The following is a 27,885-nucleotide window of genomic DNA, read 5'->3' as shown; positions in this document are numbered from 1 at the left end:
GGAGCTGGTTTTCATCAAGGATCTCTCTGAACTGTGCTCCATTCATCTTTCCCTCGATCCTGACTAGTCTCCCACTCCCTGCCGCAGAGAAACATCCCCATAGCATGATGCTACCACCAGTGTGCTTCACTGTAGGGATGGTGCCAGGTTTCCTCCAGACATGATGCTTGGCATTCAGGCCAAAATCTTTGTTTCATCAGACTAGATAATCTTGTTTCTCAGGACTGGCTTACGTCTGGTCAACATGAATGTCTGATTGGTGGAGGGCTGCAGAGATGGTTGTCCTTCTGGAAGGTTCTCCCATCTCCACAGAGGAACTCTAGAACTCTGTCAGAGTGACCATTGGGTTCTGGGTCACCTCCCTTACCAAGGTCCTTCTCTCCCGATTGCTCAGTTTGGCTAGGCGGCCAGATCTAAGAAGAATCTTGGTGGTTCCAAACTTCTTCAATACTGCATAAATGTTTTGGTCCCCTTCCCCAGATCTGTGCCTCGACACTATCCTGTCGTCTCGGTGCTCTAAGTATGGCTTGGTTTTTGCTCTGACATGCACTGTCGACTGTGCGACCTTATATAGACAGGTGTGTGCTTTTCCAAATCATGTCAAATCAATTGAATTTACCACCGGTGGACTCCACTCAAGTTGTAGAAACATCTCAAGGATGATCAATGGAAACAGGATGCACCTGAGCTCAATTTCGAGTCTCATAGCGAAGGGTCTGAAAAATTCTGTATTTCTGTTTTTAATTAATTTTTTATAAATTTGCTAACATTTCTAAAAACCTGTTTTCACTTAGTATTATGGGGTATTATGATGTCATTATGGGGTATTGTGATGTCATTATGGGGTATTGTGATGTCATTATGGGGTATTGTGATGTCATTATGGGGTATTGTGATGTCATTATGGGGTATTGTGGTGTCATTATGGGGTGTTATGATGTCATTATGGGGTGTTGTGATGTCATTATGGGGTATTGTGATGTCATTATGGGGTATTGTGTGTAGATTGATGAAGGGGGGAAAAAACTATTTAATCCATTTTAGAATAAGGCTGTAACGTTAAAAAAATGGAGAAACAGTCAATGGGTCTGAATACTTTGCGACCGCGCTGTAGGACACAGATGTTTAGGTTTCCATTCTGGTGCATTTCCCCAAATTCTCTACATTGCCAGAAATCCTGGTTGAAGGAAAGTTACCAGGATTTGCAACCCAATGCCTACCGTTCGTTCCCTCAAAGTCCCTCAGTTTAAAGTCTTACCTGGAAAATCTGGACACTGGAGGGAGGCGTCTGGTGGTAGATCTCTGTAGCACTGATGTAGTCAGCTCTGACACCCTCTATATATGCACCCTGCAGAGAGAGAGAGATAGTCAGCTCTGACACCCTCTATATATGCACCCTGCAGAGAGAGAGATAGTCAGTTCTGACACCCTCTATATATGCACCCTGCAGAGAGAGAGATAGTCAGCTCTGACACCCTCTATATATGCACCCTGCAGAGAGAGAGATAGTCAGCTCTGACACCCTCTATATATGCACCCTGCAGAGAGAGAGATAGTCTGCTCTGACACCCTCTATATATGCACCCTGCAGAGAGAGAGATAGTCAGCTCTGACACCCTCTATATAGAGAGATATAGTCAGTTACCTCTATACAGTGGCAAGAAAAAGTATGTGAACCCTTTGGAATTACCTGGATTTCTGCATAAATTGGTCATCAAATTTGATCTGATCTTCATCTTAGTCACAACAATAGACAAACACAGTCTGCTTAAACTAATAACACACAAACAATTATATGTTTTCATGTCTTTATTGAACACACAGTGTAAACAGTCACAGAGCAGTGTGGGAAAAGTATGTGAACCCTTGGATTTAATAACTGGTTGACCCTCCTTTGGCAGCAATAACCTCAACCAAACAGTTGAGGTCAGGACTGACTGGGCCACTCCATAAGACGTACTTTCTTCTGTTGAAGCCATTCTGTTGTTGATTTACCTCTGGGTTTTGGATCGTTGTCCTGTTGCATCACCTAACTTCGATGCTAGCAAGCTGTCCAGGCCCTGAGGCAGCAAAGCAGCCCCAAACCATGATGCTCCCTTCACCATACTTTACAGTTGGGATGAGGTTTTGATGTTGGTGTGCTGTGCCTTTTTTTCTCCACACATAGTGTTGTGTGTTCCTTTCAAACAACTCATCTTTAGTTTCATCTGTCCACAGAATATTTTGCCAGTAGCTCTGTGGAACATCCAGGTGCTCTTTGTGAACTTCAGAAGTGCAGCAAAGTTTTTTGGACAGCAGTGGCATCTTCTGTGGTGTCCTCCTACGAACATAATTATTGTTTACTGTTTTATGTATCGTAGACTCGCAACATAGATGTTAGCATGCTCCAGGGATTTCTTTAAGTCTTAAGCTGACACTCTAGGATTCTTCTTAACCTCATTGAGCATTCTGTGCTGTGCTCTTGCAGCCATCTTTGCAGGACAGCCACTCCTAGGGAGAGTAGCAACAGTGCTGAACTTTCTCCATTTATAGACCATTTGTCTTATTGTGGACTGATGAACATCAAGGCTTTTAGAGATACTTTTGTAACCCTTTCCAGCTTTATACAAGTCAACAATTCTTAACCTTGGGTCTTCTGAGATCTCTTCTGTTCGAGGCACGTTTCACATCAGGCAATACCTCTTGTGAATAGGAACTCATATTTTGTGAGAGTTTTTTATAGGGCAAGGCAGCTCTAACCAACATCTCCAATCTTGTCTCAATGATTGTACTCCAGGTCAGCTCCTGACTCCTGACTTCAATTAGCTTTTGGAGAAGTCATTAGCCTAGGGGTTCACATACTTTCTTCCAACCTACAATGTGAATGTTTAAATGATGTATTCATTATAGTCAAGACAAATACATACATTTGTGTGTTATTAGTTTAACCAATTTATCCAGAAAGGGTTCAAATACTTTTTCTTGCCACTGTAGAGGGGGTTAGGGTTAGATGCTTCTGTTCAGCATCACCTAGATCTGTTCCCAACCAAGGTAGGGCCTACAGCATCACCTAGATCTGTTCCCAACCAAGGAGGGCCTACAGCATCACCTAGATCTGTTCCCAACCAAGGAGGGCCTACAGCATCACCTAGATCTGTTCCCAACCAAGGTAGGGCCTACAGCATCACCTAGATCTGTTCCCAACCAAGGAGGGCCTACAGCATCACCTAGATCTGTTCCCAACCAAGGTAGGGCCTACAGCATCACCTAGATCTGTTCCCAACCAAGGAGGGCCTACAGCATCAACTAGATCTGTTCCCAACCAAGGAGGGCCTACAGCATCACCTAGATCTGTCCCCAAATAAGGTAGGGCCTACAGCATCACCTAGATCTGTTCCCAACCAAGGTAGGGCCTACAGCATCACCTAGATCTGTTCCCAACCAAGGAGGGCCTACAGCATCACCTAGATCTGTTCCCAACCAAGGTAGGGCCTACAGCATCACCTAGATCTGTTCCCAACCAAGGAGGGCCTACAGCATCACCTAGATCTGTTCCCAACCAAGGTAGGGCCTACAGCATCACCTAGATCTGTTCCCAACCAAGGTAGGGCCTACAGCATCACCTAGATCTGTTCCCAACCAAGGTAGGGCCTACAGCATCACCTAGATCTGTTCCCAACCAAGGAGGGCCTACAGCATCACCTAGATCTGTTCCCAACCAAGGTAGGGCCTACAGCATCACCTAGATCTTTTCCCAACCAAGGTAGGGCCTACAGCATCACCTAGATCTGTTCCCAACCAAGGTAGGGCCTACAGCATCACCTAGATCTGTTCCCAACCAAGGTAGGGCCTACAGCATCACCTAGATCTGTTCCCAACCAAGGTAGGGCCTACAGCATCACCTAGATCTGTTCCCAACCAAGGTAGGGCCTACAGCATCACCTAGATCTGTTCCCAACCAAGGTAGGGCCTACAGCATCACCTAGATCTGTTCCCAACCAAAGAGGGCCGTACAGCATCACCTAGATCTTCTGCACAGATTCTGCCAGACCTGGGACCTGACAATTAATCCCAGTAAGACAAAAAATAATGGTGTTCCAAAAAGGTCACCAACCAATGATTCTCGAAATGGGACAAACACCAAATTGAGACTTTGCATTTACTCAGAATGCCAAAAAAATCTCTGTGCACAAAGTAAAACACCAAGTAATGCATGAATCTAAAATCCAGAAAACAGCCGTTAAAATAAGCCCCATAAAGGAAGCAATTCCCAAAACCTTTCATAACAAACTCATCACCTACAGAGAGTCCTATCGGCTGGCTGGTTCTGGCTCTGTTCACAAACACAAACACACCACACAGAGCCCCAGGACAGCAACACAATTAGACCCAAACGAATCACTAGAAATACAAATATAATTACTTGACACATTAGAAAATAATTAACCAAAAAACAGAGCAAACTAGAATGCTGTTTGGCCCTAAACAGAGAGTACACAGTGGTGGAATACCTGACCACTGTGACTGACTCAAACTTATGGCAGTCTTTGACAATGTACAGACTCAGTGAGCATAGCCTTGCTATTGAGAAAGGCCGCCATAGGCAGACATGGCTCTCAAGAGAAGACAGGCTATGTGCACACTGCCCACAAAATGAAGTGGAAACGGAGCTGCACTTCCTAACCTCCTGCCCAATGTATGACCATATTAGAGACACATATTTCCCTCAGATTACACAGACCCACAAAGAATTCAAAAACAAACCCAATTTTGATAAACTCCCATATCTACTGGGTGAAAAACCAAAGTGTACCATCACAGCAGCAAGATTTGTAACCTGTTGCCACAAAAAAAGGGCAACCAGTTAAGAACAAACACAACCCATATTTATGTTTATTTATTTTCCCTTTTGCACATCATTACAAGACTGTATATAGACATAATATGACATTTTTCTAAATGTCTCAATTCCTCTGAAACTTTTTTTGAGTGTAATGTTTACTGTTCATTTTTTATTGTTTATTTCACTTCTGTTTATTATCAATTTCACTTGCTTTGGCAATGTAAACATGTTTCCCATACCAATAAAGCACTTTAAATTGAATTTAATTGCGAGAGAACGAGGGAGCGATGTTACACTGTTCTTGAAACCGTGAAATAGTTATGTGTTAATATATTTATATTATTTATATTTATTAATTATGAAAATAATTATGATGTGTGTTTCTCACCTCACTGACCAGTTTCTGTTGTACAGTCAGGTAAAACTTGTAAAACAGGCTGAGGGTCAGAGTTCGTCGGTAGGTCACCATGCCACCCGGCGCAGAGGGGTGAAGGGTCATCTCCTCAGCCAATGAGGAACAAGCATCCTGCAGAAGCTCTTCCCCCCACTGTTTTCCCAGAAGTCTGCTGGCTGTGTTCTTAGCTATGACAGTAGTAGCAGCCATCCCTCCGTAACTAAGGGCCAGGTGCTTGACGACGGTTGACCCCTCGGCGAATGTCACACTCATCCCTGACGTCACAATGCTGATGTCATCCTCACGACGAGGAGACTGCTTATAGGCAGCAAAGTACTGACCCTAAACAACACACACACACACGCGCACAAAGATAGACACAGAATATGATTCTACAAGATGCTATAATTGCTATTCTACTCTGTGTGTGTGTGTGTGTGTGTGTGTGTCTGACCTTCTTGGTGTACGGGATCAGGACACATAGAAGAACCTCCTCAGGTGTCAGGATGGTCTTTCTGTAACCTGGGAAGAACTTCTCATCCATCACAACCACACGCTCACCACCTAGAGAGAGACAGACAAACAGACAGACAAACAGACAGACAAACAGACAGACAGACAAACAAACAAACAAACAAACAGACAGACAGACAGACAGACAGACAGACAGACAGACAGACAGACAGACAGACAGACAGACAGACAGACAGACAGACAGACAGACAGACAGACAGACAGACAGACAGACAGACAGACAGACAGACAGACAGACAGACAGACAGACAGACAGACAGACAGATGAGGATAGAGAGAGAGAGAAAGAGAGAGAGAGAGAGGGAAAAAATACAATATTTAAATAAATATGTAAGGGACTAAGGAGGCTTGTGTTTTATGTGAGTGGTCACGTGACATTTCCACTGTTTTCCTGTGAGAAGTGTCAAAGAGCAACAACCTACCTGTTCAAACGATACTTTCACTCACACCATAAAAATGGACATAAAACAAGATGGCTGAGATGCAAAATAAACAATATACTTAATCCAGGCTGTAAAGAAAGGAGAAGTGATTTACCTTTGGACATGAGCGTAAGCTTGCATCCAGCAGCCATAAAGACAGGGTTGAGGTCAGAGATGGGGCTGGCAGTCATGATGTTACCTCCAATGGCCTGAAGGAGACACACACACACACGTACACGCACACACACACACACGTGTGCACACGCACACACACACACGCACACATATATTTTAGTGACCATACAGGTCATACATGCTTGTATTGCATATGTGTTGAAAGGGTTTTCCTCCTCCTCTTCATCTGAAGAACAAGCAAAGCAAGCTACCCAATCAGAGACAACAGAACTATGGTCAGAACGTGACAGTGTGTGTGTGTGTGTGTGTGTGTGTGTGTGTGTGTGTGTGTGTGTGTGTGTGTGTGTGTGTGTGTGTGTGTGTGTGTGTGTGTGTGTGTGTGTGTGTATGAATGTGTGTGTGTGTATGTCTGTGTGTGTGTATATACTGTAATGTGTGTGTGTGTGTGTGTATACTGTGTGTGTGTATACTGTGTATGTGTGTGTGTGTGTGTGTGTGTGTGTGTGTGTGTGTGTGTGTGTGTGTGTGTGTGTGTGTGTGTGTATACGAATGAGTGTGTGTGTGTATGTCTGTGTGTGTGTATATACTGTATGTGTGTGTGTGTGTGTGTGTATACTGTGTGTGTGTGTATACTGTGTGTGTGTGTGTGTGTGTATACTGTGTGTGTGTGTATACTGTGTGTGTGTGTGTGTGTGTGTGTGTGTGTGTGTGTGTGTGTGTGTGTGTGTGTGTGTGTGTGTGTGTGTCTGTGTGTGTATATATATGTGTGTGTGTGTGTGTGTGTGTGTGTGTGTGTATGTGTGTATATATATATATGTGTATGTGTTGTGTGTGTGTGTGTGTGTGTGTGTGTGTGTATATATGTGTGTGTGTGTAATACGTACTGCCACGTTGCGTATCTGTAGTCCAGCGAACCAGCGAAGTTGCTCCAGCACAGCGTTGAAGACTTCAGTCTGGTAGGGGGGCAGTTTACCCACCGCAGCCTTCAGCACATCACCCAGCAGGGTCAGGGAACAGGACGCTCCAAATACTATACCTACAACACACATGCACGTCAGTAGCACACACACACATCAGTAACATACATACTCACACACACACACACACACATCAGTAACATACTCACACACACACACACATCAGTAACACACACACACACACATTTTCATTCAAATATTAAATGGGCATGCGTATTGGCATGATACAAGCAATGGGACAGGCAGAAGGACAGGCAGGATGACAGGCAGGAGGATAGGCAGGAGGATAGGCAGAAGGACAGGCAGGAGGATAGGCAGGATGACAGGCAGGAGGATAGGCAGGAGGACAGGCAGGAGGACAGGCAGGATGACAGGCAGGAGGATAGGCAGGAGGACAGGCAGGAGGACAGACAGGAGTACAGGCAGCAGGACAGGCAGCAGGACAGCAGGAGGATAGGCAGGAGGACAGGCAGGAGGTGGGCAGAAGGATGCGCAGGAGCGGGGCAGGAGGATGGACAGGAGGATGGGCAGGAGGTGGGCAGGAGGATGGGCAGGAGGACAGGCAGGAGGACAGGCAGAGCTCGCTCCTATCTGCGGATATCACGCATCATCTGCAGCCATTTGGCAGTCATGTTTGTTTTACTAAGGTAAGCTGATCAGGATAACATATTCCATCGGAAACCGTTTTCAAAGTTGGATTTTCTAGCGAAATCGGGGGTGAAACGGGACGGAAGACACCCGACACCTGAGGGACCAACATCAAAAGAAGGGACAGAAAGGGACAGAAAATAACACAATAGTTTCAATATGAGTCAACGGAAAAACTGACACTGTGGCTGCGCTGCTAGCTGCCTACTCTACCGACTCTACTCTACTTTCCCTGCCTGCTGTTCTCCACCAGGGTCCGGGTGTGGACAAGAGCCGGCTACTGCGACTTCAACAACTAGCCCTCAACGAGCATGAGAACTCTGTGTATCACATCCAAAGACAGATAGCTCTTGACATTTTGGCAGCTCGCGGATAGATCTGGCCTTGAATGAACAACGGAGATCGTCAGCACAACGGAAAAAGGTTCATAGAGAAACGTGAGATTTTGAAAGACCTAGATAATTAACACTACATGCTATCTGGGTAAACAGGAGTTGTGGAACTACGTGAAACTATTACATGCCTTTGCAAACACAACTAAGCCTTTCGAGTTCGCCACGTGTTTGTTTGTTTTTTGTTTTTGTTCATGACCTATGGTGTAATTTTCATAGAAACTGACGTGTTCCGCAGAACATGTATGTGTGTTTGTGTGTGTTTGTGTGTGTGTGTGTGTGTGTGTGTGTGTGAATGAGAGGCTCAATAGAAAGTAAATAACCGCCACATCACTGACACACACACACACACAGGTCGTTGGTTTGCCAGGGCAATTACTTAATAATCCTTGGGAATACATACTGTACACACATTAGCCATGAACACAAATAACATACATGTTGAAGTTGCCATTCACAGCCAAACCCTTCTCCCCTCTTACCCTCGTTAGTGTGCTGTATGGTGTTGAGCTCGGGGATGTATCCCGGGGCCAGAATAACAGGATACAACAGGTTCTTAAACTTCATCTCAATACCTGGGACACAAACAGCAACAGGGACAACAGATCAATCAAACATTATCACTTAACCACAAACTTTCAGAACAGTAAGACTGCACTGGCAGCCCAATTCTGCTTTTCGTAAAAAACTAAAGAAATTCCATCTGCTCGACTCTCTCTCTCTCTCTCTCTGTCTCTGTCTCTGTCTCTCTCTCTCTCTCTCTCTCTCTCTCTCTCTCTCTCTCTCTCTCTACTCTCTCTCTCTCTCTCGCTGTGTCTCTCTCTCTGTCTCTCTCTCTCTCTCCCTCTCTGCCTCTCTCTGTCTCTCTCTCTCTCTCTCTCTCTCTCTCTCTCTCTGTCTCTCTCTCTCTCTCTCTCTCTCTCTCTGTCTCTCTGTCTCTCTCTCTCTATCTCTCTGTCTCTCTATCTCTATGTCTCTCTCTCTCTCTCTCTCTCTCTCTCTCTCTGTCTCTCTCTCTGTCTCTCTGTCTCTCTGTCTCAATTCAATTCAATTCAAGGGCTTTATTGGCATGGGAAACATGTGTTAACATTGCCAAAGCAAGTGAGGTAGATAATATATCAAGTGAATATATATATTTCTCTCTCTCTCTGTCTCTCTCTCTCTCTCTCTGTGTAGGAGCGTATCGCTAAGTCTCATGGTTCTCAGTGTGGGTTCTGTACCCCAGGTATCGTCATGTTTATGTTTTTTTTTCTCCTCACAAATTTTGGTCTGATTAGTCTAAATACCAATTAGTAGAAAAAATAACTCCTTTAACTAGTTAGTTGTCTCACCGACTTCCGTGTTACCAACCACCATCTTGGCGTTGGGGTACTGAGTCTTAAGCTCTAGAAGTTGATCCAGAGAAGCTGGCTGAAGCCACAGAACCCTCTCTCCTCTGAACCTCAGCTGTTGAGAGGACTGGCCTTTACACAGGGACTGGAGAAAGAGAAAGAAAGAGAGAGAGCATGAGAGGGAGAGGGAGGAAGAGAGAGAGAGAGAGAGAGAAAGAGAGAGAGAGAGAGAGAGAGAGAGAGAGAGAGAGAGAGAGAAAAGAGAAAGAGAGAGAATATGAGAGAGAGAGAGAGAGAGAAAAGAGAAAGAGAGAGAGAGTCGAGCAGATGAGCTCCTGCATTTTTTTACATGTTTTTACAAAAAGATAGATTTAGAGTTGGATAAACTTGGATTTTTTTACAAGGACATATACTCTCCGCAACATAACCTTCACAAATCAAATCTCCAAACCTACAACCTGATTTTGGACAAAATTACATGGAAGGATTCCCACTACCAAAGATTTTTATACCCAAGGATTATTAAGTAATTGCCCTGGCAAACCAACAACCAGCAAAATAGGCACATCAGAAACCTGAAAATACCATCAAACCTGGAACTGAGTGAGTAATGTTTAGTCTGAAGCTACTTTTAAAAGCCCCAATGAATAAGAAATTACAATAATCTATTTAAATGTGTAAGTACTGAATGCTAAATTAAGGCTACCAAGGACAGAACAGATCCGGTTGCAACTTCAATTAGCACTGAGGTGTACGGTGAGAGGTGTCAAAGCACTTGAGCCCAACAATGACAGGAGATTCACCGCCAAATGCACAGGCCTTTGAGGCCACCTGCTCCATGGCGTCACCCTGTGCAGAGGTCATGACTACACAGTACCCCTTGGATGTAAAAAAAAATGTCAAGGCACGCAAAGAGTACACAAAGAAGCTCCTCATGGACAATCCAGAGACACTTTTTGCTGACTGCTTCAAAAATGGGAATGTACTATAAGCAACTTAATCTTGCACACAGACCACCCCTTGACATGGCACAGTGCTATAGTCATGTAGGGAAACTCGGGATACTAAACAACGAGGACTCTGAGTCAGCCAATGTCAACCTGTACAAGTCCGGAACAGTATTGGTACAGAGCAACTCCAAACAGTTTCAGCTGTACTTCTACAGAATCAAAGAAGGAGCGCAGCGGGAGAAGCTCTCTCTTGATGAAGACCCACCCAGACCTCTTCATTAAACAACCCCACAGATGAGCAACCCCAAGCGGAAAGCCAAATTCCCACAGATCACTACTCCCAATTTTGTTTAATTTATTTGCACCAAAGAAATAATAATAATGATAAATAAGTGATAAACAACTATTTAAAATAAAATAAACGGTGCGCAGGTGTGGTTGGAAGCCCAAGGGCTTATACTGTATAAAAACCACACCACAAAAAAAAGATATACAATAATATAATTAATAAGCTATAATTAATAAGATAATAATAAGATATAATTAATAATAATATATAATTATTATAAATAATAAGATATAATTAATAATTCAATAAATTATTAAATTATATACATAAGTACACAACTTAAAAAGGTTTGTTAAAACTGAAAACAAAACCCAATAATCATAAATGTACAAATGAACCAATCAGCAATCATAACATTTTTCTTTGTAATATGATGTCACGCTCCTGCTCCCTCCCTCCATTGCCGGTCTTCTAACCCCCGGTTCTGGCAACCACCATTGAGCACACCTGGCAACCACCATTACCCACAAAAAAGCTCCTTATCGTTAAGCGTTAAGCACACATGGACTTCATCACCACCCTGATTATTCTCCCTTCATGCCCTTAGTATCCTCAGTCATCAGGACGTTTTGGTTTTGGTTGCGTTCTGTACGCTTCTCGTGTTTTGTAATGTCTTCATATTTATTATTATTAACTTCTTGGTGACAGGGGGCAGTATTTTCACGTCCGGATGAAATGCATGCCCAAATTCAACTGCCTGTTACTCATCTCCAGAAGATAAGATATGCATATTATTAGTAGATTTGGATAGAAAACACTCTGAAGTTTCTACAACTGTTTGAATCATGTCTGTGAGTATAACACAACTTATTTACCAGGCGAAACCCCGAGGACAAACCATTCAGATTTATTTTTTCAATTCGTTTTTCAAGTAGTTTTCATCGCTTCCACTGGATGTCAACAGTCTTTAGAAATTGGTTGAGGTTTTTCCTTTGTGTAATGAAGAAGTACGGCCATCTTCAACGAGGGTCACTTGAAGTGTACTGTTTGATAGAGGCGCGTGACCAGAAAGCACAAAACACAGATCATCCCGTCTTCAATTTTATTGATTATTCATGTAAAAAAATACCTAAAGTTGTATTACAAAAGTAGTTTGAAATGTTTTGGCAAAGTTTACAGGTAACTTTTGAGATATTTTGTAGCGACGTTGCTCAAGTTGGAACCGGTGTTTTTCTGGATCAAATGTGGAATATCTGGATCAAACGCAGTGTTTTTTTGGATCGACAGAATTAATCGAAGGACCCTTTGTGATGTTTATGGGACATATTGGAGTGCCAACAAAAGAAGCTCGTCAAAGGTAAGGCATGAATTATATTTTTATTTCTGCGTTTTGTGTCGCGCCTACAGGGTTGAAATACGCTTTCTCTTTTGTTTACAGAGGTGCTATCCTCAGATAATTGCATCATTTGCTTTCGCCGAAAAGCCTTTTTGAAATCTGACATGTTGGCTGGATTCACAATAAGTGTAGCTTTAATTTGATATCTTGCCTGTGTGATTTAATGAAAGTTTGATTTTCATAGTAATTTATTTGAATTTGGCACTCTGCATTTGCCCCCGGCTTTTGGCCAGGTGGGACGCTAGCATATCCCAGAGAGGTTAAACTCACCTTCTGCTCCTGTTTCCTGACTCCCTGTGTATATGTTACATAATACTACCTCAGAAATTATGGAAGCAGCAGAGGATTACACCATCTTCCAGACGATTGAGGATCTACTCCATCAACACCACGATTAGCTGGCTCTACTGGGTACGACCATGAAACGAAGTCCTAGCATTCTCCACCGACCTCGACACCAACAGCGAGGTTCTCAATGCCTCTGATATGAGGGCCTCCTACCACAGGTCGTCACAGTGAGCCAGTCCCCCAGCCTACCCAGCCAACCACCCAGGTTAGTGATCCCAACTGTCCCTTCCAGAGAAGTATGACGGAAATCCATTGAAATACTGTGGCTTCCTACACCAGTGCTCCCTTTCGCCTCTCAGACGAGAGCCCCCACCACGGAGAGGTCCAACGTTGAAATACTGTGGCTTCCTACACCAGTGCTCCCTTTCGCCTCTCAGACGAGAGCCCCCACAACGGAGAGGTCCAACGTTGCCAAGGTAATTTCCCTGTTTACCGGATCGGCTACGGCCGTCTGGGACATAGGAGAGGAGGAGCTGGGTTCCTCTGAGAGGTTCATGGCTCTACTCAGGGCGGTCTTCGACCATCCTAGGCCGTCATTGAAAATAAGAATTTGTTCTTAACTGACTTGCCTAGTAAAATAAAAAATAAAAAATAAAAAATAAAATCCTCCAGAGGGCAGAGAGGGAGGCAAGCAACTATTCCAACTCCAGAAGGGTGCCCAGACCTCTGAGGAGTACACCCTCACCTTTCGGACTGTGGCAGCCTCCAGTGGATGGAATGAGCCGGCTCTCACGGGTCTATTCTGCATTGGACTACGCGAGGAGGTCCAGACGAAGTTGGCATGTTGGGATGACAACATGTCCTTAGACGCTCTCATCTCGATGGCAGTCCATTTAGATAACCTTCTTCGTGAGCGCTGGTGTCCACCTCACCACTCTCCTGAGGCACAGCCTAAACCCATGGAGCTAGGGGCCACACACCTCTTCGCGGCAGACCGGCGTCATCTGAGATAGCTGTCACTCTGTCCCTATTGCAGCCAGGAGGGGAACTTCCCTGATGTCCAGTGCGTCTGAAGAATGGGTCCACTAGAGCAGTGGGGCGGCCAAGTATCTTCCCTCTCCCACGGTAGGCGTGAGTATTCCATTTTCATTGTTTTCTGCCCAAACCCAAACTTTCTGGTTCCCATGTCACTGTCTGGCTGTCACTCAAGTGTTGTCTCTCCTACAGCTCTAGTGGACTCCGGTGCCGTGGGGGAACTTTATTGACCAGGCCCACACCTCCTCACTGAACTTTAACTTCATACCCACTCTCCTCTCCTTTTCCAGTCCCAAGCCCTGGATATACGATCATTTGGGTCCGGCACTATTACGCATGTCACAGCACCACTCACCCTCACCATTGGACCCAAGCACCAGGAAAGCCTTCCCATCCTCATCATCCCTGCACCCGTACACAAAGTCATCCTCGGCCTCGCATGGCTCCAACTCCATAACCTCACCATCTCCTGGTCAAAGATGAGAATCACTGCCTGGGAACCAGGATGTCGGAGGATCTGCTTTCCCGCACCCTGTGGTTCCACGTTGGTGAAGGGTCCTGTGAGCGTCCTCCAGCCCATCAATCAGTCTTACTGAATTGTTGGCTTCGTGTTTTGTGACGAAGATGTGGACATCCCCAAGGCTCTGGAGAGGGAACCCACTACCTCCAGAGAGCATCTACGTCCCTACAGGGGTGAGAGATCGGCTGTTGACACACATCCCCCGCTGCTGGACACGCAGTTATCACCCGCACCATGGCACAGAACGTTGCCTAGCATGTCGACTCATGTTCGTTATGTACATAGTCATTTAAATATTTAAACAACAACTCCTCCCCTTTTTTCAATATTGGCCTAAAAAGACAAAGCCAAATGTAACTTGCTGTAGCTCAGGCCCTGAGGCAAGGATATGCATATTCTTGGTACCATTTGAAAGGAAACAATTTGCGGTTTGTGGAAATGTGAAAGGAATGTAAGAGAATATAAGACAATAGATCTGGTAAAAGATATTACAAAGAAAAAAACAATAGTTTTTTTTGGACCAACTTTGAGTTAGGATGTACTATTCCAGCCCAGGTGAAATCTAGATTTTGGCCACTAGATGGCAGCAGTGTATGTGCAACATTTAAGACTGATCCAATGAACCATTGCATTTCTGTCCAAAATGTTGTAGGAAGGCTGCCCAAATGTGCCTAATTTGTTTATTAATAACTTTTCATGTTCAATATTGTGCACTCTCCTCAGACAATAGCATTGCATTATTTCACTGTAATAACTACTGTAAATTGGACAATGCAGTTAGATTAACAAGAATTTAAGCTTTCTGCCCATATCAGATATGTCTATGTCCTGGGAAATGTTCTTCTCACTTACAACCTCATGCTAATCATATTAGCCTATATTAGCTCAACCGTCCCGTGGAAGGGGCACCAATCCCGAAGAAGATTTAATTAACAATATCTGATCAATTTGATATTATTTTAATGGACCATTTTTTTTTGCTTTTGTTTAAAAAACAAGGACATTTCTAAGTGAACATACTTTTGAACGGTAGTGTATGTACACGAACAAGTGTGCAGTTAAAATTGGCAAGAAACACACAGGTTTCTTTCCTCAGTGCCTTGGGGTGAGACAGGGATGCAGCTTGAGCCCCACACTCTTCAACATATATATCAATGAATTGGCGAGGGCACTAGAACAGTCTGCAGCACCCGGCCTCACCCTACTGGATTCTGAAATAAAATGCCTACTGTTTTTATTTTACCTTTATTTAACTAGGCAAGTCAGTTAAGAACAAATTCTTATTTTCAATGACGGCCTAGGAACTGTTCAGGGGCAGAGCAACAGATTTGTACCTTGTCAGCTCGGGGGGTTTGAACTTGATCTGATGCTTCTGTCCCCAAACCAGAAGGGTGTAAGGCAGTACCTAGATCTTCTGGACAGATTCTGTCAGACCTGGGCCCTGACTGTGAATCTCAGTAAGACAAAAATAATAGTGTTCCAAAAAAGGTAAAGTAGACAAGACTACAAATTCTCTGTAGACACTGTTGCCCCAAAAATAATTACACCTCAACCTAAATATCAACACCACAGGTAACTTCCTCAAGGCTATGAAAAATCTAAGAGACAAAGCAAGAAGGGCCTTCGATGCCATCAAAAGGAACATGAAACTCAACATCCCAATTAGGATCTGGCTAAAAATACTTCAATCCATTATCAAACCCATTGCCCTTTATGGTTGTGAGGTCTGGGGTCCGCTCACCAAACAAAAATCCGACTCAGCATGCAGAATTCAGCAAAGAATATACTTTGCGTACCATGCAAAACCCCAAACAATGCAGGCAGAGCATAATTAGGACTATACTCATTAGTTATCAACATAAAGAAAAGAGATGTTAAATTCTACATCCACCTAAAAGGAAGCGATGCCCACACATTCCACCACAAAGCCCTCCCCTACAGAGAGATGAACGTAGAGAAATTCCCCTCAGCCAGCTGGTTTTGGGGCTCTGTTCACAAACACAAACAGACCCCACAGAACCCCAAGAGAGAAACACATTTAGACTCAACAAAATTATGAGAAACCAAAAATAACTATTTGACACACTGGAAATAATCAACCAAAAAAACAGAGCAAACTAGAATGCTATTTGGCCCTAAAACAGAGAGTACACAGTGGCAGAATACCTGACCACTTTGACTGACCCCAAATTAAGAAAAGCCTTGACTATGTACAGACTCAGCGAGCATAGCCTTGCGATTGAGAAAGGCCGCCGTAGGCAGACCTGGCTCTCGAGAGATTAAAAGCTATGACTGCCCACAAAATGAGATGGAAACAGAGCTACAATTCCTAACCTCCTGCCAAATGTATGACCACATTAGATACACATATTTCCCTCAGATTACACAGACCCACAAAAACAAATAAAACATTGATAAACTACTATATCTGTTATGAGAAATAGTGTAGTGTGCCGTCACAGCAGCAAGATGTGTGGCCCGTTGCCATGAATTATGGGAAACCAGTGGAGCACAAACAACACTGTACAAATACAACCTATATTTATATGTTTATTCATACTTCAACAACTTGCACATTGTTACAACACTAATAATATGTGTGTAATATTAACCAGTTATGTGTAATATTAACCAGTTATGTGTAGTATTAACCAGTTGTGTGTAATATTAACCAGTTATGTGTAGTATTAACCAGTTATGTGTAGTATTAACCAGTTGTGTGTAATATTAACCAGTTATGTGTAATATTAACCAGTTATGTGTAGTATTAACCAGTTGTGTGTAATATTAACCAGTTATGTGTAGTATTAACCAGTTATGTGTAGTATTAACCAGTTGTGTGTAATATTAACCAGTTATGTGTAATATTAACCAGTTATGTGTAGTATTAACCAGTTGTGTGTAATATTAACCAGTTATGTGTAGTATTAACCAGTTATGTGTAGTATTACATTTGAAATGTCTATATTATTTAAAGTTTACCTTGTTTATCTATTTCACTTGCTTTGGCAATGTAAACATATGTTTCCCATGCCAATAAAGCCCTTAAATTGAATTGAATTGAGAGAGAGAGAGAGAGAGAGAGAGAGAGTGTGTGTGTGATGAATAGAGAGAGAGAGAGAGAGAGAGAGAGAGAGATGAACAGAGGGAGAGAGAAAGAGAGAAAGAGAGAGAAGAGAGAGAGAGAAAGAGAGAGAGAGAGAGAGAGAGAGAGAGACAGAGAGAGAGAGAGAGAGAGAGAAGAGAGAGAGAGAGAGAGAGAGAGAGATGAACAGAGGGGGAGAGAGAGAGAGATGAACAGAGGAGAGAGAGAAGAGAGAGAGAGAGAGAGAAGAGAGAGAGAGAGAGAGAAAGAGAGAGAGAGAGAAAGAGAGAGAGAGAAAGAGAGAGAGAGAGAGAGAGAGAGAGAGAGAGAAAGAGAGACAGAGAGACAGAGAGAGTGATGAACAGAGAGGTAGTGAAAGCGATAAACAGAGAGAGAGGGGTAAGGGTTTGTGTTAAGCCCCCATGTGTGTTGATGTGTTAGTGTATCTACCATCAGCTCTGGTGGGAAGATGATCTCCTGAGTGGGGTCCAGAGGGAGGAAGTCAGCTGGGTTGTAGAGAGGAGCAGGCAGCACTGAGGTTCTCTGAGATCAATGAGACACACCATTGAAACATCATTAACCAGTTATATGTACATTATTAACTAGTTATATCTACATTATTAACTAGTTATATCTACGTTATTAACTAGTTATATCTACATTATTAACTAGTTATATGTACATTATTAACAAGTTATATGTACATTATTAACTAGTTATATCTACATTATTAACTAGTTATATCTACGTTATTAACTAGTTATATCTACATTATTAACTAGTTATATCTACATTATTAACTAGTTATATGTACATTATTAACAAGTTATATGTACATTATTAACTAGTTATATCTACATTATTAACTAGTTATATCTACATTATTAACTAGATATATCTACGTTATTAACTAGTTATATCTACATTATTAACTAGTTATATCTACATTATTAACTAGTTATATCTACATTATTAACTAGTTATATCTACATTATTAACCATTTAATAGTTGTATTTTATCAAATGTTTTGGTTAATTTATGTTGAAATATTTAGCTATTTTATTTATAATTCAATCATTTTATTTGAAGTTAAAATTAAGTATTTTATTTATAATATAGCACTGAAATCGTGACTGCACATCACCTGTGTGACGGCACGGGTGGGATTGGCCAATAAACTGTGAAACATTTCTCCAATCATCCAACAGACATTAGAACCTTCATGTAGATCATTTCTGGTTGTAAAACAAGTGTGTGTCTGACTCACGAGGTCCAGGTCACACATGTGACCGTCTACCCATCATGCATTGCGCTTGTGATACAGGCACGGATAATCGATTTCTTCTGCGTTCTTTCATAACACTGTTCTTAATGTGTTAGAACACAGTTCTTTGTCACTTAAAAAAATATCTGAGTTTCTCAACTTTACCACAAATAACTTCAGCTATATGAGTAAAACTTGTTTTGTAAAGGCTTTTATGTAAAAAAAAAAAAAAAAAAATGCATCTCTTGAGTTTTAAATGCAGGGATTGTGATGGTATAACACCTCCTATCCAGCCGGCTAATCTATTTATTCAAATGTCAACTGGACAAAGAACTGTCTTTTTAGTTTCACCTTCCGGTTCCTGGAAGGACAAGGACTGTGTGCGGAGATGGGATGACTGTTCAGGCTCATGGTTGCCTAGAGGCGTTTCCAGACCACAGCTGAATTGTGGTGTGCTTTAGGCGATGCCGCTACCCAGGCATCATCCTGGTGGGTGTTACGCTTTCAGCCATAGAGGACTAGATATGTACCTAGAAGCAGCTTCTTCAGGGACGGTGAGTTGCCCTTGTGAAGAGCTCTTGGCCTATGTCAGACTGTTTATCAGCTCCACTCAAGCCAACAGAACAATAGCTCAGGTCAAGCCAACAGACCAACAGCTCCGGTCAAGCCAACAGACCAACACCTCCTGTCAAGCCAACAGACCAGCACCTCCTGTCAAGCCAACAGACCAGCACCTCCTGTCAAGCCAACAGACCAGCACCTCCTGTCAAGCCAACAGGCCAGCACCTCCTGTCAAGCCAACAGGCCAGCACCTCCTGTCAAGCCAACAGACCAGCACCCCCTGTCAAGTCAACAGACCAACACCTCCGGTCAAGCCAACAGACCAGCACCTCCTGTCAAGCCAACAGACCAGCACCCCCTGTCAAGTCAACAGACCATCACCTCCAGTCAAGCCAACAGACCAACAGCTCCGGTCAAGCAAATAGACCAACAGCTCCGGTCAAGCCAACAGACCAACACCTCCGGTCAAGCCAACAGACCAACACCTCCGGTCAAGCCAACAGACCAACACCTCCGGTCAAGCCAACAGACCAACACCTCCGGTCAAGCCAATAGACCACCAGCTACTACCTACTTCCTTCAATTTCATTCATTGCTTTCGACCTACTGTATATATTTAGTTTACTGTGTTTTGAAATAATATTTTGTCGATTTAAATTATACTCGTAATTCAGCCTGCCAGTTGTACAATGTTGTTGAAGAACAGTAAAAAACTAACTAGAATGTCTCTATCCCCCTCTCTTTCTCTCTCTCTCTCTCTGTCTCTCTGTTTCTCTCTTTCTGTCTCTCTCTCTCTCTCTCATTCTCTCTCTCTCTCTCTCTCTCTGTCTCTCTCTCTCTCTCTTTCTCTCTCATTCTCTTTCTCTCTCTCGGTCTCTCTCTCTCTCTCTCTCTCTCTCTCTCTCTCTCTCTCTCTCATTCTCTTTCTCTTTCTCTCTCTCTCTCTCTCTCTCTCTCTCTCTCTTCTCTTTCTCTCTCTCTCTCTCTCTCTCTCTTTCTCTCTCTCTCTCTCTCTCTCTCTCTCTCTCTCTCTCTCTCTCTCTCTCTCTCTCTCTCTCTCTCTCTCTCTCTCTCTCTCTCTCTCTCTCTCTCTCTCTCTCTCTCTCTCTCTCTCTCTCTCTCTCTCTCTTTCTCTCACTCTCTCTCATTCTCTTTCTCTTTCTCTTTCAATCAAAGAATCGAGTACACTGCAGTAGTTGACATTGTCAATGGTCATATTAATAAAGAGTAGACTGCCAGATTGTTTGATATATCCTGTTATATTGATGACTATTGTATTGATAGTTACTCTACGTTTTAAATCTAAATATTTTTTATGACACTTCATTGAGAAAGCATAGAAATCACATGAATCAGTAGGGAAAGGTGGATACAGGGATTGACTTCAGGTCTCCAGGGGGAGATATGTACATGTGATTTGTGCCAGAAATGTTCCCAGTCAACCATGGCTCTGCACACTGTCTATTGAATGAGAATACGTACGTTGACACTCTCGTCAGTGTACCCTTTGGTCTCTCCTCTGTTGGTCATGCAGCAGCCGTTTTCCATCCCTTTGCCACCACAACAGCTCCTCTCCTGTGGCACGCAGACGGACACACACACACACGCACGCACACACACACACACGCACACCACAGATTGGAGAAAAAATTATGGAAGTAAAAGCAGAAGAAAGAGGAAGACGATGATCTTTACTCATCCTCAGGATGCTGCATGACACTCAGGGTGTGGTTGTGTGGTCTTACTTTGGTGAACGTCTTGTACCCCTCCAGAATTGGTCTGTAACCAGTACAGCGACACAGGTTCCCTGTGGGGACAACAACAGTGCAACATTACCTGGCTCAAACCTGTCATTGACATAACAGTTATTCATTAAGTCAAGTTCAAACCTGTCATTGATGTGTGGTTCAAATGGGTCTAAATGTCTAAATGTACATTGGTGAGTTTTTTTTTTTTGCCAGGAAGACACTAGTTGGTAGGGTTGCAAAATTATTTTCCAAAATGTCCTGGGTTTCGAAAACTTATGAATGGTTTTGCAACCTAAATGGTGCAACCCTACTAGTTTGACACCAAATTTACCTTGGAACGCCTCCTCTATGTCAGCCATGCGGGGTGTAGGGTTGTTCCTGAGCAGAGCATACATAGACATGACGATACCTGGGGTACAGAACCCACACTGAGAACCATGAGACTTAGCGATACGCTCCTACACAGAGAGAGAGAGAGAGAGAGAGAGAGAGAGAGAGAGAGAGAGAGAGCGAGAGAGAGAGAGAGAGAAAGAGGGAAGGAGAGAGAGAGAGAGGGAAGGAGAGAGAGAGAGAGGAGGAGAGAGAAGAAGAGAAAGAGGGTAGAAGGGGGGAGAGACAGAGGGAGGACAGAGTGTTGGCTGCAGTATATGCGAGCGTACCTCCATGAGGTCTTAGACACTGTTCTTACCTGTACGGGGTGGAGTTTCCCTGCCACGCTGCCGATGCCTTCCACTGTGGTGACAGCACAGTGATGGAGAGAACACAGAGGGGCCAGACACCCATTCACCGAGTGGTGACTGGAGGGTTAAGTTAAACACAAACACACACACACACACACGACACTCAAGTACAAACACACACACACACACATGACACTCAAGTACAAACACACACACACACACACACAAATACACACACACTCTCGCTGCCACACAAACATGCAAACACACACCACACGCAGATTGCTATTTGAGTTAAAGATACAGCACTTTGCTGAGGTGGGGCTGATATTTGGAGAGCATCACAGTACAGGCTCCACATCCTCCCTCTGCACAGCCCAGCTTAGTACCTGTCAAACCCACTGGCACACACAAGTCAAGGAACAACTGGATGGAGGTAGGGAGGGAGGGAGGGAGGGAGGGAGGGAGGGAGGGAGGGAGGGAGGGAGGGAGGGAGGGAGGGAGGGAGGGAGGGAGGGAGGGAGGGAGGGAGGGAGGGAGGGAGGGAGGGAGGGAGGGAGGGAGAAGGAGAGAGAGATGAAAAGAAAGAGAGACAGTTGGAAGTGAAACAGAGGGAAATTGACACATCCCCTCAATTCAATACAGGAAAAATAAATACAAATAATAATAGCATGAATTACCACTGTGACTATTACTGGAAGCTTTAACTTGACCCAGGAGTCATACTGGAAGCTTAAATCGACCCAGGAGTCGTACTGGAAGCTTAAATCGATCCAGGAGTCGTACTGGAAGCTTAACTTGACCCAGGAGTTGTTCCTGTCAGGAGTGTGTTGATAACTCCTGCATCAGCCAAGCTGCTCTTTCCTTCATGTGTTTATGTATTTAATTATATTATTCAACCTTTACTTTATCAGACGGGTGATACGTCTCCCCAGGGGCCAGAACTGTGATGGACCGATATTTAAAACTTTTCAGTACATTAATCTACCTCTCTGCCAAATTTGGTGCTTTTATCACGGAATGTGCTGATAGTTATGTAAAAGTCATTTTAGCTCTGGGTATACAGAAAGGACGGTGACATAACAGTCCATGTTATTCATTAAGTCATGTTCAAACCTTTGGAACAACCAATCATCTGGCTTCTATCCAAAACCATTCTCTCTCCAGCCCTGCACACCAGCCCTGTAGACCAGCTAGAAAGGTCATACCTCACTATTTTCGTCCGGCTTCCTTGAATGTTGTGAAATATTGTGTCTACTGTCTACTGTCTATTCAGAGCAAATAGCCAACTGTCCAAAGTTCTGCCTCCATAAAACCCCCGAGAGAGTGAAAGGTCCTACAAGACAAACAACTAAAAGCACAGAACATTCAGAGCAGAAATGGCACAATGGGGAATTTTCCCCCTCAATATTTTCAGTGAATAAATGAAATACCCTCAACACCCCTACTTCCTGTGGCTATGGTATTAAATCAGCACCCTCAACACCCCTACTTCCTGTGGCTATGGTATTAAATCAGCACCCTCAACACCCCTACTTCCTGTGGCTATGGTATTAAATCAGCACCCTCAACACCCCTACTTCCTGTGGCTATGGTATTAAATCAGCACCCTCAACACCCCTACTTCCTGTGGCTAGGGTATTAAATCAGCACCCTCAACTCCCCTACTTCCTGTGGCTATGGTATTAAATCAGCACCCTCAACACCCTACTTCCTGTGGCTATGGTATTAAATCAGCACCCTCAACACCCCTACTTCCTGTGGCTATGGTATTAAATCAGCACCCTCAACACCCTTACTTCCTGTGGGTATGGTATTAAATCAGCACCCTCAACACCCCTACTTCCTGTGGCTATGGTATTAAATCAGCACCCCTACTTCCTGTGGCTATGGTATTAAATCAGCACCCTCAACACCCTACTTCCTGTGGCCATGGTATTAAATCAGCACCCTCAACACCCCTACTTCCTGTGGCTATGGTATTAAATCAGCACCCTCAGCACCCCTACTTCACAGGGCTATGGTATTAAATCAGCACCCTCAACACCCCTACACCCCTACTTCCTGTGGCTATGGTATTAAATCAGCACCCTCAACACCCCTACTTCCCAGGGCTATGGTATTAAATCAGCACCCTCAACACCCCTACTTCCTGTGGCTATGGTATTAAATCAGCACCCTCAACACCCCTACTTCCAGGGCTATGGTATTAAATCAGCACCCTCAACACCCCTACTTCCTGTGGCCATGGTATTAAATCAGCACCCTCAACACCCCTACTTCCTGTGGCTATGGTATTAAATCAGCACCCTCAACACCCCTACTTCCCATGGCTATGGTATTAAATCAGCACCCTCAACACCCCTACTTCCCAGGGCTATGGTATTAAATCAGCACCCTCAACACCCCTACTTCCTGTGGCTATGGTATTAAATCAGCACCCTCAACACCCCTACTTCCTGTGGCTATGGTATTAAATCAGCACCCTCAACTCCCCTACTTCCTGTGGCTATGGTATTAAATCAGCACCCTCAACACCCCTACTTCCTGTGGCTATGGTATTAAATCAGCACCCTCAGCACCCCTACTTTCTGTGGCTATGGTATTAAATCAGCACCCTCAACACCCCTACTTCCTGTGGCTATGGTATTAAATCAGCACCCTCAACTCCCCTACTTCCTGTGGCTATGGTATTAAATCAGCACCCTCAACACCCTACTTCCTGTGGCTATGGTATTAAATCAGCACCCTCAACACCCCTACTTCCTATGGGTATGGTATTAAATCAGCACCCTCAACACCCCTACTTCCTGTGGGTATGGTATTAAATCAGCACCCTCAGCACCCCTACTTCCTGTGGCTATGGTATTAAATCAGCCCCCTCAACACCCCTACTTCCTGTGGCTATGGTATTAAATCAGCACCCTCCCCTACTTCCTGTGGCTATGGTATTAAATCAGCCCCTCAACACCCCTACTTCCTGTGGCTATGGTATTAAATCAGCACCCTCAACGCCCTACTTCCTGTGGCTATGGTATTAAATCAGCACCCTCAACACCCTACTTCCTGTGGCTATGGTATTAAATCAGCACCCTCAACGCCCTACTTCCTGTGGCTATGGTATTAAATCAGCACCCTCAACACCCTACTTCCTGTGGCTATGGTATTAAATCAGCACCCTCAACGCCCTACTTCCTGTGGCTATGGTATTAAATCAGCACCCTCAACGCCCCTACCTCCCGGGGCTGTGTGTGAGAGGTATTTCAGGATACACTTTCTCCTGAGGTATGTCAGCAGTGTCATCTCTGGATCAGCATGTTTCTCTGTTATCTGGAGAGAACATATATATTGTATATCATGTTATACGTGTACACATATATGAAACATATATTTCCAAATACATACTCTGAACAAGCAAAATGTTCTCATGGCGATTAATTACGGATAAAGCTACTGAGATCGAAGAACAAATATTCCATAGCGTTATGCATGAAATATATACAGTAGCAGTCAACAGTTTGGACACATCGACTCATGCAATGATTTGTCCTTATTGTTTATCATTTTCTACATTGTAGAATAATAGTGAAGACATCAAAACTATGAAATAACATATGGAATCATGTAGCAACCAAAAAAGTGTTAAACAAATCTAAATATATCTTCAATTTTACATTCTTTGAAGTAGCCACCCTTTGCCTTGATGACAGCTTTGCACACTCTTGGCATTCTCCCAACCAGCTTCATGAGGTAGTCACCTGGAATGTATTTCAATTAACAGGTTTGCCTAGTTAAAAGGTTCATTTGTGAAATTTCTTAATGCATTTTAGCCAATCAGTTGTGTTTTGACAAGGTAGGGCTGGTATACAGAAGACAGCCCTATTTGGTAAAAGACCAAGTCCATATTATGGCAAGAACAGCTCAAATAAGCAAAGAGAAATAACAGCCCATCATTACTTTAAGACATGAAGATCAGTCATTCCGGGAAATTTCAAGAAAATGTCTTCAAGTGCAGTCGCAAAAACCATCAAGCGCTGTGATGAAACTGGCTCCCATGTGGACCACCACAGGATTGGAAGACACCAGAGTTACCTCTGCAGTGGATAAGTTCATTAGAGTTACCAGCCTCAGATTGCAGCCCAAATAAATGCTGTTCAGAGTTCAAGTAATAGACACGTTAATATCAACTGTTCAGAGGAGATTGCATGAATCAGGCCTTCATGGTCAAATTTCTGCAAAGAAACCACTACTAAAGGACACCAATAATAGGAAGAGACTTGTTTGGGCCAAGAAACACGAGCAGTGGACATTAGAGAGGTGGAAATCTGTCCCTTGGTCTGATGAGTCCATTTTTGTGATTTTTGGTTCCAACCGACGGTTCTTTGTGAGACGCAGTGTAGGTGAACGGATGATCTTCGCAAATGTGATTCCCACCATGAAGCATGGAGGAGGAGGTGTGTGGAGGTTTTGATGGTGACACTGTCTGTGATATATTTATAATTCAAGGCACACTTAACCAGCATGGCTACCACAGCATTCTGCAGCTATATGCCATCCCATCTGGTTTGCGCTTAGGCTGGCTGTGTAAGGGCTATTTGACCAAGAATGAGAGTGATGGTGCTGCATCAGATGACCTGGCCTCAACCTAATTGAGATGGTTTGGGATGAGTTGGACCGCAGAGTGAAGGAAAAGCAGCCAACAAGTGCTCAGCACATGTGGGAACTCCTTCAAGACTGTTGGAAAAGCATTCCAGGTGAAGCTGGTTGAAAGAATGCCAAGAGTGTGCAAAGCTGTCATCAAGACAAATGGTGGCTATTTTGAAGAATCTAAAATTTAAAATATATTTTGATTTGTTAAAATACTTTTTTGGGTTATTACATGATTCCATGTGTGTTATTTCATAGTTTTGATATATTCACTATTATTCTACAATGTAGAAAATAGTAAAAATAAAGAAAAACCCTTGAATGAGTCCAAACTTTTGTCAGGTACTGTATTTCCCCACATAATCATATACATACTATGATCAGTTAATTTGTTTTTATGGCGATAAATTAGAGTAAAGTTAATGAGAATGAAGTAGTAAGATAATAAACGTTTCCTGTACATCTTTTAGCCATTATATTTCAAATGCACAATTATCAAATGTATAGATCTTTAAGCGTAGTCTCAATAACATGTTAGCCTACCAGCCCACCTACCATTACTGACCAACGATTGATCAAGTTGACTTGGAAAGAATAGTTGTGAATATTACCTTTTTTCCATTTACAAAGAAAACAAGTTCATCTCCGCTCATGTTGTGATCCGTCAGATTATTCCTGTTAGTCTGCTCTCCGTAGGTCAGGTCCGACATGTTTAGGCTAGTGGTCTGCGCACTCTACTGTTGTCAGTGAAGACTGATACATTACCTTGTGACAATGAATATATGAATTCAGTCACCCTGTCTCTCTCTCTCTCTCTCTCTCTCTCTCTCTCTCTCTCTCTCTCTCTCTCTCTCTCACTCTCTCTCTCTCTCTCTCTCTCTCTCTCTCTCTCTCTCTCTCTCTCTCTCTCTCTCTCTCTCTCTCTCTCTCTCTCTCTCTCTCTGTCTCTCTCTCGCTCTCTCTCTCTCTCTCTCTCTCTCTCTCTCTCTCTCTCTCTCTCTCTCTCTCTCTCTCTCTCTCTCTCTCTCTCTCTCTCTCTCTCTCTCTCTCTCTCTCAACCTTTTAAAGTTTAAGTTTAACTCCCTACGTCCGTCTGTCCCTTTTCCCTCTATATCTCTGTCGTTATGTGACTAGACAAGAAGATATAAGTGTCATAAAAGGATAAAGTCTCCAACTTTGGACTGAATATGAGGATGACACACAGTAAAATCATGTGTCACATGGGATGTGAGGCGGGAGATGACATGAGACACACACATGATAGCATGTTATTGATTATCGATCAGCCTTGTGGTCACGCATGGTGAGTAGTGTACTCATGAGGTGGCTGTCTGTCACTCACCTCCCGTCCTGTTTTTCTTTTGGTGTTTCAGACCAGACACCTTCTTAATAAACATTCACTGACACTAAAAAAGAGCTAGGCTTGGCATGAGGCGTATGAGACAGCTAGAAGTATGGAAAACACAGGGGAGAGAGATACCAATGCTAAGATTAAGACATGATGTATTATTTAAAATAGATGAATGAATGAATGAATGAATGAATGATTGAATGAGTCATATGCCAAAAGAGAGTGAGAGTCAGAGATGACAATTAAATGTGTCAGAACAGACAGTGTGATTGTTTTTTAATTTTATTGAATAGATTTGTAGTTTGTATCAAGAGTTAAGTTTCTTGAATACAAAGCATTTGTATTTAAATAAGTCTCCAGATAATAATTTGATCAGTTTCTCATAGCAGGAAAATAATCCCGCAGCAACAGGAAA

General features: G+C 43.3%; 1 protein-coding gene across 2 annotated transcripts in view; it reads right to left on the bottom strand.

The window, feature by feature from the left end:
* The window catches only part of xdh (xanthine dehydrogenase), a 58,001-nt gene extending 31,058 nt beyond the window's left edge, over positions 1-26,943 (bottom strand). The window contains exons 1-15 of one of the 2 annotated variants that reach the window (XM_042330269.1): positions 26,731-26,943; positions 24,745-24,802; positions 21,777-21,873; positions 21,481-21,589; positions 21,124-21,250; positions 20,790-20,851; positions 20,527-20,619; positions 17,669-17,761; positions 9,656-9,800; positions 8,807-8,899; positions 7,192-7,343; positions 6,288-6,381; positions 5,671-5,780; positions 5,211-5,558; positions 1,259-1,348 (exon numbers count right to left, since the gene is read on the bottom strand). In XM_042330269.1, the coding sequence (XP_042186203.1) occupies positions 1,259-1,348; positions 5,211-5,558; positions 5,671-5,780; positions 6,288-6,381; positions 7,192-7,343; positions 8,807-8,899; positions 9,656-9,800; positions 17,669-17,761; positions 20,527-20,619; positions 20,790-20,851; positions 21,124-21,250; positions 21,481-21,589; positions 21,777-21,873; positions 24,745-24,802; positions 26,731-26,829 (1,770 nt within the window). In that variant the 5' untranslated portion in view covers positions 26,830-26,943. The remainder of the gene's footprint in view (positions 1-1,258; positions 1,349-5,210; positions 5,559-5,670; positions 5,781-6,287; positions 6,382-7,191; positions 7,344-8,806; positions 8,900-9,655; positions 9,801-17,668; positions 17,762-20,526; positions 20,620-20,789; positions 20,852-21,123; positions 21,251-21,480; positions 21,590-21,776; positions 21,874-24,744; positions 24,803-26,730) is intronic. The other variant, XM_042330270.1, reaches the window with a different exon arrangement.
* Between the last annotated feature and the right edge of the window lie 942 nt (positions 26,944-27,885).

This window comes from Oncorhynchus tshawytscha, linkage group LG11 (genome assembly GCF_018296145.1).
Source record: "Oncorhynchus tshawytscha isolate Ot180627B linkage group LG11, Otsh_v2.0, whole genome shotgun sequence".
NCBI classification, from domain to species: Eukaryota; Metazoa; Chordata; class Actinopteri; order Salmoniformes; family Salmonidae; genus Oncorhynchus; species Oncorhynchus tshawytscha.
The sequence above is the reverse complement of the archived record's forward strand: the minus strand, read 5'-3'. Positions and strand labels throughout refer to the sequence as shown.